Source organism: Ailuropoda melanoleuca, chromosome 15 (assembly GCF_002007445.2).
Source record: "Ailuropoda melanoleuca isolate Jingjing chromosome 15, ASM200744v2, whole genome shotgun sequence".
In the NCBI taxonomy this organism is placed as follows: domain Eukaryota; kingdom Metazoa; phylum Chordata; class Mammalia; order Carnivora; family Ursidae; genus Ailuropoda; species Ailuropoda melanoleuca.
Window position 1 is genome coordinate 61,987,126 of NC_048232.1, and position 12,983 is coordinate 62,000,108.

General features: G+C 40.2%; 2 protein-coding genes across 2 annotated transcripts in view; both read right to left on the reverse strand.

The window, feature by feature from the left end:
• The window catches only part of CCER1 (coiled-coil glutamate rich protein 1), a 44,967-nt gene extending 44,190 nt beyond the window's left edge, over nt 1–777 (reverse strand). Inside the window, 2 exon segments of the mRNA XM_034643665.1 lie at nt 9–596; nt 598–777. Of these exon segments, the coding sequence (XP_034499556.1) occupies nt 9–596; nt 598–777 (768 nt within the window).
• A 9,254-nt stretch (nt 778–10,031) lies between these two features.
• Nucleotides 10,032–12,983, reverse strand: part of EPYC (epiphycan) — a 32,967-nt gene continuing 30,015 nt past the window's right edge. Inside the window, exon 6 of the mRNA XM_011235021.3 lies at nt 10,032–10,226. Within this exon, the coding sequence (XP_011233323.1) occupies nt 10,056–10,226 (171 nt within the window). The 3' untranslated portion in view covers nt 10,032–10,055. The remainder of the gene's footprint in view (nt 10,227–12,983) is intronic.

Below are 12,983 nucleotides of genomic sequence, written 5' to 3' on the forward strand. Positions count from 1 at the left end.
CTGAAGACCAGAGAGGGATTCTGCATGAAGCTGTACGAGGTTTCCTGCAGCTCCGCGTCTTTCTCGCCGCCGCTGGGGGGCGCGTCGTCCCCGGAGGAGCCCTCGGGGGAGGCCGCGCCGCGCGCCTGGGCCTGCTGCGCCCGCAGCGCCTCCTGCTGGCGCTCCAGCTTCTCTTGCTGCCGCATGTCCTCGTAGATCTGGTTCATGATGAACTGCGTGGTGTTGCGCGGCGCCCGCATGCCCGGCGCCCGCCACCCGTACAGGTTGACTGGCCGTAGCAGCGTGCTCAGATCCACCGGCGGGCCCCTCGGCGAGCGGCGAGGGTGGCGGCGCAGGCCGCGGCCCCTGCGGCCCCAGCGCTTCTTCCTGCCGGGCGGCCTCGCCCAGCCGGGGTTCCAGGGCCCTCGCCAGCAGGGGCAGCAGCAGAGGCAGAACGGGTGCACACCAAACACCCGGATCACTTGCACTTGGCCTGGAGGCTTCCAGAATCCAGCTGGAGGTGGGTGCCAGGGCCCTCCGCAGCCCCCCCAGTTAGAGTACACGGCCCAAGAGGGCCGTCGGGGTGGTTGGAACCAAGGGCCCGGACCGTGCTGTTGGCTTCGGCTGTTTCCTGGGGAGCTCATACTCGGACTTGGGACCATAGCGGTGGCGCCTGTTGTGTATCGGAGTGCCCCTGCGCCTTCGGTGGCAGGTAGACCAGGTACGTAAGGGGGCGGAGGACGCCCAGCCGCCGCCCAGGTTGAGAGGGTCCTCCCTTTTGTTGAGGGTCTGGGTCATCGTTCAGGGAGCTCCCGGAGGTCTAAATGGAAGCGTCCTAGAAGCTGCCGTCGGCTGGCCAGATCCGAAGGTCTGCAGAGCCTCGTCAGTCTGTGCAGCACCACGTGCCTGCTACCGGGATGGTGACTTGCTCTCTAAGAGGACCCCTCTTCTCCCTCTTCTCCGCTTGCTCGATCGCTCTTCCTTCGTAATCTCTTGTCCTTCGCACCCAAGTTGTCTTGCCCAGGTGGGTTGGGCGGGACTGGGGCTAGGTAAGGATGGTGGGGGAGGAAGGTGTTGGTGGACAACGCACAGTGAGACCCGCTCCCGGGTCCCACACACACCCGCCTCGCCGGAGGCGAGGGCTTGGAACCGGGGAGGCAGGGGTTGCGCGTTACCTTGCTGCTCCCTCCCAACCCAGGTGCTTCACTGTCGCAGTCCTGGCGGGACTGAGGTGGCGCGGGCAGCGACAGCCTTTAAATACCGGCCGGGGCCCCCGCGTGCCCACCGCGTCCTTGGTTGCCCAGGGCGATAGCCAATTGGGGTCGAGGTCGTTCTCCCTGTGCGATGAGGGGGTTCCGGGTGGAACGAGGTGCCTCGTGAATGTTCGCAGGGGGCTTGTGACGCAGTTTTTGAAAGAGGGAAAGGGGGCCTTAGGCTGGGGTTGTGCTTCCCAACTTAGACAACGTTTGGGGCAGTTAATTTGAAAACTTTGTACCACCTGGAGGTGCGGGGATAAAGAAGATGGACCTGTAGCTGAGCCCCTTGGAAGGGGGTGGGGGAAAACTTGTATATTGGAAAACGTATACCCTACACCTTTGGAGGTCGAGGGGATGGAGGGGAGGTGCCTAGAGTCCGAAAACTGGGCCCCACTCCTTACCTTATGGCCTGGGCACACTCTTCTAACTGGGGGTTGTAGTGCGTCATACGTGAAACACGGCCACGAACATTTATTGTGTGTGCTTGCAGCGAGCATGGGCTCATGGCACGTAATCCTCACACCTATAGGCTCTGTGAGGTAGGCATTGTTACCACGCCTCACAGATCAGGAAGTTGAGAGGTTAATTTACCCAAGATGGTGGGGATAAGGAGCTTGGGGGCTAGTATTTAAACCTATTTGGCCCCAAAGCCAAATTCTTAACCACGTGGCTGCGCTATAGCCCCCCATCCTCCTTAAGTAGGACTCTTGTGATGCGTACGGGAAAACCCTTGCTAATTGTTACATAGCATGCAAATGTCCACTGATCAAATAAATAGTACCAGGATGCATACAGTGGGTTTATTCTCGAGAATACAAATATACTAATTATGTCTTTTTGTAGGTCCGTTTTCCTACTAGACAACGCATACACTGGGAGTCTTTATAACATTATGGTTTAGAATATGGGCTTTGATTTAAATTAGCATGAACCTGCTCTGAGCGATACTATAATGGTGGATATAAGTCGTCATGCGTTCATCCCAATCCATAGAATGTACAATATCAAGACTGAACCCTAATGTGATCTATAGACTTTAGGTGATGATGATGTGTCAATGTAGGTCCCTCGGTTGAAAGGAAAATACCATTCTAGTGAGGGGTGTTGGCAATGAGGGAAGCTCTGCATGAGTGGGAAGAGGGAGTATATGGGAAATCTCTCTATGTGGGAAAGTATATGGGAAAACTGCTCTATTTTAATGTGAACCTAAAACTGCTCAAAAAAGATGAAATCTTTAGTGAAACTGTGCTTCAGCTTCAATTCAGCATGATGAACCTCCGTAAACCTCAGGTTCCTAACCCATATCAAGAGTATAGTCATCATACCTATTCCATAGAGTTGGGGTAAAGGTTAAGTAAGGTGCTTCATTAAAGCAGTAGTGCAGGTACCCCAGAGCCCACGGTAGCTGTTAGCTCTCATCATTGTCATACTTAAGTACTTTCGGACTTTAAAAGAAGTCGATGGTGTATGTAAAGATAACCAACCCTGTGCATGATGCCAAAATCGGCATCCCTGGCCTTGTGCCCTTTTCTTGTCCCACTTTTTAGAAACATCAAGGATGAGCTTCCAGGCTGGATCCTAGAGAAAACCATCCCAGAGTATATCCTTTTATTGCTTTCCTGTGGTGAGTGGAATTGTGGAAAATGGAACATTGCCTGCTGGGAACCCGAGTCTATGCAAGCCTGCAGTAAATGACAGAGAAGTAACTGTGGGAAAGCCCCGAAGCCTGCAAAGGTCATTTATGCCTTCCTGGTTGAAAATTGAGAACAGGGTGGGGGTTCTTGGATCATGACTCCAACCATTGCCCTGGGACCTGTAGACTCCACAGGCTTCATTCAATTTTGTTTGCTCTATGGTTTGCTGGAGACTAGCCTGCTTGACTCAAAGTGCAGAATACTGACAATTTTAGCCCCCAGTGTCCCTTTCTGGCTGTAGAATCTCACATTTGGCTGTTACTCTCCCCTTATTCCACTTAATTCCATTTGGAATGCTGATACTCCAGATTTATTTTTCTGAGGACATATGTGGTATACATATTGGGTTTTAATTGAGAACTTCAGAAACTGACCATGTTGCTGTAGTGGAATTCTCATCAATTAAAGACAATGTTTTTGTACAGTTTTTCCATGGTGTCATGCATTTCATATTAATTCTCCTTATTAAAGAACATTAACATGGTCTTGTTCTTGCTCCATGCTTACTATTCTTAAGAGAAGCAGAAAATTATGATTTATGATTTTTAGTTTCTTACAGTAGATTGGCATTGTAATCCAAATTGTTCCTGTGTTGGCAAATCACCCAAGAAAATTACCACCACAGCCTGTTAAACATAACTTTCAGAAACGCAATTAAGGAATTTTTAAAGACATCTTTTAATTGGCCCATATTCTTTAAATACTGCAAAATGAAGTGTTTTAATATGTAGTATTAATTTTCTACTGCTGGGTAACAAATTCTCATAAACTTACTGAAAATAACATGTTTGTTATCTTAGAGTTTTCAGTTATTAGGGGTCCAGGAATAGTTTAAGTCGGGTCCTCTGCTCGGGGTCTCGCCAGGCTATGGTCAAGGCACCTGGCTGGCTTGGGTTCTCATCTGGGGTGCTCCATTTGGGAAAATGTTATCGGCAGAATTTATTCCCTTGTGACTATGTAAGGGAGGGCCCTGCCTTTTAGCAGTCTGTTGGCTGGAGGATGCCTCCAGAGTTAGAGGGCACCCACAGGTCCAGGGGGGCAACAGCCATTCCTAGAGACCGTCTCACTTCCTGACCATGGGCTTTCTCAGTAGCGCTGCTCATTCCATCAAGTCAGCAAAGCAGATCTCCGTAGTGCTTCCTAGCACAATGAATATGCACACACACACACACACACATCATATGTACCATAGTATGGGCTTGGCACTGATGCTTGTGACATCCACAGNCATCAAGTCAGCAAAGCAGATCTCCGTAGTGCTTCCTAGCACAATGAATATGCACACACACACACACACACACACACACACACACACACACACATCATATGTACCATAGTATGGGCTTGGCACTGATGCTTGTGACATCCACAGTGTTTGTCATATTCTACTGGTTAGAAGCAAGACCCAGGTCTTACAGCGTTCCAGGGGAGAAGGTTACACAAAGACATGAATACCAAGAAGTGGGAAGTTCACTGGGGGATTACCTTAGAGTCTGTTCGCCATACAGACCAGGTAAATTGAGTAAAATATCCCCTTCATATTAACTGGTTATAACTTTAGTATGAGATTTTAATGGCATGCAGCATTTTGAAATTCTGTTAAATGTCATATGACAGCATAGGTTACGCTGTGCTTTACGTTCCGCAGGACACTACACTGTTAAGTTGAAAGCACACTTATTTTTTGTGCATTTGTGTGGATTGAAAAGGATGAATTCTAACACTTGATGGCAGTAGTAACGCATTCAAAATTCAGTCAGCAAGAGCCCCTGTATACAAAACAAACTACGAGAAGCTAGGTACTTCATTTTTATGTTTATCACGAATGGCATATTTAAACTATTCCAGGTTGCCAATATTAATTACCCTTTTTTCTGGTGCAGTGTAATTGGTATAGTTATTAGATTTTAGCATTTTTCAGTTGGCTTTTAGAAAGCAAGCCTCAGCTAATTAAACTTATAAATACAATTTTTTAGAGAGAAGTTAGATATACCTGAGATATTTGGTCAGATAAATAAAATTCAATAAATATTTTTAGATCCATCTTTGTAACCAATTAAGTTCTATTGGATATGAAAAAAATAAATGGAATGCATTTTGTACACTCAAAAACTTGCCTTTTGCAATCCTGAAGATATCCATGTGCAGTCATTTGAAACCAAAGAGGTAGGCGCCATCTGTTGGTCATAGAAGCTAACTACAAGGTATTAAGTCTTTCCAGCTTTTCAGTAAGTGAGATGAAATTAACTCATCGCTCTCTCTTGATAATGTGGGAACTTGTGGGATTCGTTGGAAAATTGGTGAAGTGTGTTGTGCATCAGGGAATCACATTGTTGCACTTCTCCATTTATGAATTCTCATGTCATTCAAGTAAATATGAAGAGAAAATTAACTGTAAAGAGGTAACTACAAAGACAGTTTCTGCAGACCTTAGGAGAAGTAAGGATGGGAAATTTGCACACATAATAGTACTATGTGCAGGCATTATTTGCTATCACCTTTGAAAATATTATTAACCTTTTAATAACTCAGGATTTTCAGAGAATTTACACAACGTATTGTAGTCATGACATCTAAAAAACATGTATAGTCAGTAATGATTAATTAGGAATTATTAGCATGGAAATGTTTGTTTATAAATAATTTTAAAGTACACTATATTATGGGGCAATAGAATGAAGTGCCTCCCCCTGTGAAAAATGACCTGTAATATTTGAGAAAAATAAATGCGTAACAATTAAATGAAGAAAAAAAAAGTCTTTTTTTAAAAAAAAAAGTCTTTTTAAAAAAATACAGCATTTAATCGGGGATCAGTTTTAGAATTCGAGCGTTCAATTAAGAATGTGAGGTGTTGGAAATGGCCCCTGAAATAGAATGCATTTAGAAGGAATACTAAAATGTTATCTTCACATTTTCAGGGCTATCCTAGCACTTTGTCCTTCTGGAATTCATGGTGAATTAAATCTGCAGAGTAGCCTTATGAGTAGGAAGCCATAATGCCTGGGAACATGTCAGTTGGCCCTATATATTTGTATAATAATGCCCTTTTCACCTCAGTATTTTATTTCATTTCAATTTTTGCTACAACTCCCCCCCTTCCCAGTTTTGTAATAACAGTGTTCATGGACAGCTATGAGGACAGAAGTGGTTTCTAGAACCATTGGCGGGGAGATCTAAGATCATCAGTGAAGTCCTTGTGGGTAAGGCCTCATTATGACTTTTTCATGAGCCCCTTTCCTCCATAAGAAAATAAAAATAAAAATTCTATTTTATGACTTGTTGTAATAAGGATAAATATAAACCAGGCTAGATGTATTACTCTATATTTATATTTATTTTTATTATCATCATTATTATCATTATCTTGCTTTTTTATGTTAAAAGAAATGAAGACATTTTCATAGATCTCTAAAATTATTATCGTCCTTTGGCACCTGTGGAATCCTAAGCTGAGAACCCAGTTGAGTCACATAAGACTTTTGACCTANATTTATTTTTATTATCATCATTATTATCATTATCTTGCTTTTTTATGTTAAAAGAAATGACATTTTCATAGATCTCTAAAACTATTATCGTCCTTTGGCACCTGTGGAATCCTAAGCTGAGAACCCAGTTGAGTCACATAAGACTTTTGACCTACATAAACTGAGAGATAATAAACTGCTGATTTTGTGCCAATTTTTTAAAGGCAGTAATAGAAAACTAAACAGAGTTCCAATATTAGAATTCTACTTTTAGTTTGATTCACGATACTGTATTTATGAGGGAGTATATCTAAAAAGTCAAAATGAAAATTCCATTTCTCAATATCACTGGTTTATAATGACGGATTGATGGTTATTCTTCCTTAAGTTTTATAACTTTGGGTAATCAAATTACGATTAAATGAGTGCATGATTAGTTTTCCCCATAGATCTCAAGGAAACTAATAGATATTTTTCATTATTACAGACGTATCAGCATTTGTACTTTATTTTTTATTTTTTTAAAGATTTTATTTATATATTTGAGAGAGGAGCGAGGGGAGAGAGAGAGAGCACAAGTGGGGGGCAGGGAGAGGGAGAAGCAGGATCCCTATTGAGCAGGGAGCCTGACGCGGGGCTGGATCCAAGGACCCTGAGATCATGACCTGAGCCAAAGGCAGACACTTTCTTTCTTTCTCTCTTTCTTTCTTTTTCTTTTCTTTTTTTTTTAAAGGTTGCAGTCTTTATTTTTTATTATGTTCAGTTAGCCACTTATGGTACATCATTAGTTTTTGATGTAGCGTTCAATGATTCATTAGCTACATATAACACCCAGTGCCCATCACAACACGTGCCCTCCTTAATACCCATCATCCTGTTACCTCCTCCCCCCAACCTTCGCTTCTGAGACCCTCAGTTCATTTCCCGGGGTCCATAGTCTTTCATGGCTCATCTCCCTCTCCAATTTCTCCCCCTTCAGATTTCCCTCCCTTCCCCTGTAGTCCTCCATGCTATTGCTTATGTTCCACAGATGAGTGAAACCATATGATAATTGTCTTTCTCTGCTTGACTTATTTCACTTAGCATAATCCCCTCCAGTTCCATCCATGTCAATGCAAATGGTGGGTATTCATCCTTTCTGGTGGCTGAGTAATATTCCATTGTATATATGGACCACATCTTCTTAATCCAGTCATTCGTTGAAGGGCATCTCGCCTCCTTCCACAGTTTGGCTATTGTGGACATTGCTGCTATGAACATTGGGGTGCATTTACCCCTTCTTTTCACTACATCTGTATCTTTGCGCTTAAGTGACTGAGCCACCCAGGCACCCCTCAGCATTTGTACTTTAAACTGAAACAAGGAAATGCTTTTGCATCTACTGTGGAGAAACATGAGAACAATTCTCTTCAAATGCTGCGCTACAGAAATTCGGGGTTTAGCTATAGTGTCCACTAATAATGGCATCTGAGAGATGATATAGATTAATGAGAAAAATTCAGATAATAGAGGTGAAGAAATATATTTGCCTGAAAGAGATAGTTGAAAATAAAAATATCTATTGTATGTTTTTAAAAATTAGAGGTGTACTATTACCAATTGTCTCTTTTTACTTTAATAGATTAATTCAGAAATAGATTATGCAATGATGAAAAAGTTTGATATTAAACCGTTTTAGTGAGTTGTAGAGAACCATGCACTCTCCCACATTGCTGGTGAAAGTGTAAATGGGTATAACATCTTTGAAGGCCAATCTAGTAATATTTATTAAAATTTAAAATAATATGGTCTTTGACCCAGAATTCCAGTTCTATGAATTTATCCATAGATGTACTCTCACGTGTACACAAAGCTAATTATGTTTACACAAGGATAGTCTTTGCAATTTTAGTGTAAATACAAAAAGAATGTACATTTATGTAATGGGCTGATATGTGCTTTTCAGAATCAGTAGTGCTGTATGTGCTGGTATGGAAAAATCATCAAGTATTTTTAAGTGAAAGAAGCAAGATTTAGAATAGTGATTATCTCTTGTGTTCAAAAATCCATGTTTACACGTATAGGTGCATACATAACGGTGATGTGTATGTGTGTGTAGTACCTGAACAGGTATATTTGTATAAAAACGGGAAATTGCTAGGGGCACCTGGGTCCGTTAAGCCTAAGACTCTTGGTTCTGGCTCTGATCATAATCTCAGGGTCATGATCCCAGGGTCGTGAGATGGAGCCCTGCATTGAGCCCCGCGGGTTGGGCTCCATGGTCGTGCGGAGCCTGCTGCAGATTCTTCCCCTCCTTCTCCCTCCCCCTCTGCTCCTCTGCCTGCTCACACTCACTCTTCCCTGCAATAGAAAATTTCCCATTTTCTCTCTCTCTCTCTTTAAAATAAATAAATAAATCTTTAAAAAAAGGGAAGTTGCTTGTGTACAAGTTTTTGTTTCTCATGGAAATTTTCACAAAAGCATGCAAGAAACCATGGCCTGGTTATTTCTCGGGAGTGGAACTTGAGGTTTGCAGCTGGAAGGAAAATCACCTTTCATTGTATATTATTTTGTCATTTTTCAGTTTATAACCATGTGCGTGTATCATGATCATTACATTTCAGAAATATCAACTTTCCTTAACAGACATTCCTTAGCTTCTTCCCTCGTGTGGTGATCATATTATCGTCTATTTTCCATTGTCTAAATTTTATTTTGTTCACAGGCACAGAAATATACCCCTAGGGGGCGCCTGGGTGGCGCAGTCGTTAAGCGTCTGCCTTCGGCTCAGGGCATGATCCCGGCGTTATGGGATCCAGCCCCACATCAGGGAGGCTCCTCCGCTATGAGCCTGCTTCTTCCTCTCCCACTCCCCCTGCTTGTGTTCCCTCTCTCGCTGGCTGTCTCTATCTCTGTCAAATAAATAAAATTTAAAAATCCTTAAAAAAAAAAAAAAGAAAAGAAATATACCACTAGAATGACTTGATAGTTATCTAGCTGCGTTCAAGGGATGAGGCAAACCTAGGGTCCTCCTACAACACCACCATCTTCTGAGATATACCAATAAATTGCCATTTAAGCAAGGGTCTCAAATGAGTTGTCAGATCTTTAGGTTGATAATATTATTATTCAAAAACTGAAGCTATGTGTTATATTGTTGGATATGATTATTTGCATGTTGTGATTATAATGAATATTTTCCCACAAGGCCATTGTAAATTTCAAATTCTTTTATTCTCTCCTTCATTCTCTTTAATAAATTTGGAAAAAGAAGCATGCTGTAGTTAAAAAAAAAAGAATAGAAATTTTAATTAAAAACATCTAAATCTTGGCAGTATACCTAAAGAGTTCATTTTCTATTTTTCTCTATTATAGACCTAATTTGAAATTATGTGGGATATAAATTCTTAAAACTTGCAAGTTACATGTGATTTACAAGAATATCTGTGAAATGTTTGTTATCATTTAGTTTTGCTTTTACTGTACATCATTTGGTTTTATTCCTGACTCACCTGGTGTTTGCTTAACTTGCTAAATTGTCATCTTATCTTAAAGCTTTTAGCTGCATATCATTTTTTAAAACACAATTTGAAAGTATCATGTTGAGTTTCTGTTTTTGAAGAGAGCAGTAAGAATTGTTCCGTGATAGTGGGCATCATAATGCTAACCATCATCTGAAATTAGACAAGACTTCCAATAGGCAAACGAGGTAGGCACATGTACGCTTGAGGAGTTTTGCTGAGGTTGATAGGGTTTCCATCCAGTCGAATATCCTCTAACGCCTTACGAATATAAGTCAAATTTTTAACGTTGCAGAAAGTATCTTCGTGCATCTCCAAAATGTTGTTATTCTAAAAGAGATGGACAATAAATAATAAGCCAAAATATGACATATGGTTATCACTGATTAATAACACAGTCCATTTTGTTTCACCCCTATTTTAATTCTTTTGTTCCTTCTCTTATCCAAAAATGCATGTTATGGGATCATTATGCCTTGAGCACTTTCTAGGCAATGGGGATTAAATCACTGAAGCACGAAGTAGATACAGGCTTGCCCTAATGAAGCTCTCACTTCAGTAGTAGAAATGTAAGATAGGGAGGTGAGAAAGCAAATTTAAAGAAAAAGTTATTTCTAAAACTGATGAGGACTGCGAAGGAGGAATGTTAAGTGTGGAAAGTTATCTTAAAGAGAGAGCGATGGAGCTGAGAATGGAATAACAACGCATGGGCATGGAAAGAGCCAAGACAGGAACATTGCAGGGAGAGAGAAGACCATGTTCCATATGAGTAATTGCCTTGGAATGTTCAAGAATGGGAAAAGAGTCAATATGGCTGAAGTAGAGTGAGGGAGAAAGTGAACAAGTATCAGGAAGATAAGCAGGACCCAGAAATACATATTTAAAAATAGCTTTATTGGGTATATTTCCCATACCATAAAATTCATTCATTTTAAGTATACAGTTCAATGGTTTTTAAGATAGTCACAGTTGTACAACCATCACCATAGCTTACCTAATTTTTTTAAATTTTTTAACGAATATTTTTCACCATAATTTAAGTTTAGAACATGTTAAACCCTATAGATATTAGCAATTATTTTCTGCTCCTCCATTTTCCCCTATCTTTAGCCCACAGTGACTTCTAATCTACTTTCTGTTTTTATGGATTTTCCTATTTTAGATATTTTATGTAAATGCAATTATAGATCATTTTCTGTGACTGGGTTCTTTCATTTAGAATTGCAATTTCAAGGTTTATGTTTTTTGTACCATGTATCAGTACTTGTGTTTTATTGCCTGATAATATTCCATTATGTGGGTATACCACATTTTTATCCATTCATCAGTTAATAGAAATTTGGATTTTTTTCTACTTTTGGCTCTTATGAATAATGCTTCTATAAACATTTGCGAACAAGTTTTGTGTTGATATCTGTTTTCAGTTCTCCTGGGTATATACCTGGGAGTTGAACTGTGGTTTTATAGTAACTCTATGTTTAACATTCCAAAGATGTGTCATACTTTTCCAAAGTAGATGAGCCATTTTAGATTCTTACCAACAATGTATGTGTTCCAATTTTCTCTACATCCTAATCAACACTTGTAATTATCTGTCTTTTTTATTTTAGCCAACCATGTGGATGTGAAATGGTATCTCATTATGGTTTAGTTCATGGCTAGTGTATTGAATACAATTGATAATTTATATTGATTTTATAACTTTATATTCTTTATATTGATTATATAACTTTATATTCTTTGACTAACATGTTCCCATATCCCCCAATCCCCAAGTCCTGGCAACCACCATTCTACTCTCTGCTTCTTTGAGTTCGACTTTTTAGATTCCACATATAAGTGAGATCTTACAATATGTGCCCATTTGTGTCTGGCTTATTTCACTTAGCATAAAGTTCTCACCCACATTGTTGCAAATAGCCAAATTTTTCTTTTTTCTTTGAATTCTTTTCTTTTTGAAAGAATGAATAAAATCCCACTGTATACATATACCACAATTTCTATAGTCATTCATCCATTGATAGACACATAGTTTGCTTCCATATCTTGGCAATTGTGAATAATGCTGCAGTGAACATGAGAGTGCAGATGTCTCTGAAATACTGATTTCATTTCCCTTGGGTATATACTCAGAAGTGGGATTGCTGGATCATATGGTGGTTTCATTGAACTTTTTGAAGAACCTCCATACGTTTTCTATAATGACGGTACCCCCTAACATTCTCACCAATAGTACACAAGCGTTCTTTTTTCCCCACAACCTTGTCAACCTTGTTATCTTTGGTATTTTTGATAGTAGCTCTTCTGTGAGGTGACATCTCATTGTGATTTTTGATTTGCATTTCCCTTATGATTAGTGCTGTTGAGCATCTTCTCATATACCTGTTGGCCAGTTGTATGTTTTGAGAAATGTCAGTTTAGGTCTTTTGCCAATATTTTAATCAATTTTTTATTGCTTTATTTGAGTTCTTTACATATTTCTGATATTAACCCTTTACCAAATGTATGGTTTGGAGATATCTTCTTTCATTCTATAGGTTGACTCTTCTTTCTTTTGAGTGTTTCTATTTTAGTTCCATTGTAATCAGAAAAGTACAATGATTTCAATCCTTTTCAATTTGTTGTGGCTAATTTTGTGGCCTAGTATATGACATATCCTGGAAAATGTTCATTGAACATTTGAGAACCATGCAGATTTTGCTGCTGTTGGGTAGAATGTTCTGTAGACAACTGTTAAGTCTAATTGATTTTTAGTGGTGTTAAGGTGTTCTTGAACTGTTTCCTAGCTGATCTTATAACTGGTTGGTTGTTCTATTATTGAAAGTGGAGTATTGAAGATCCAACTTACTGTTGAATTGTCTATTTCTTCTTTCAATTCTGACAGTTTATGCTTCATGCATTTTGAGTCATATTGTTTATAATCATTATTATAATGTAATAATGATTAATAACAATATATATGAGTGTATAATTGTATATTGTTAGGTGCATGTATGTTTATAATCGTTATATCTTTCTGATGGCTTGACCCTCAGTGTCATGGACATTACAAAGTGTCCATGAAGAATAAAAGGTTTAGTGCCTATG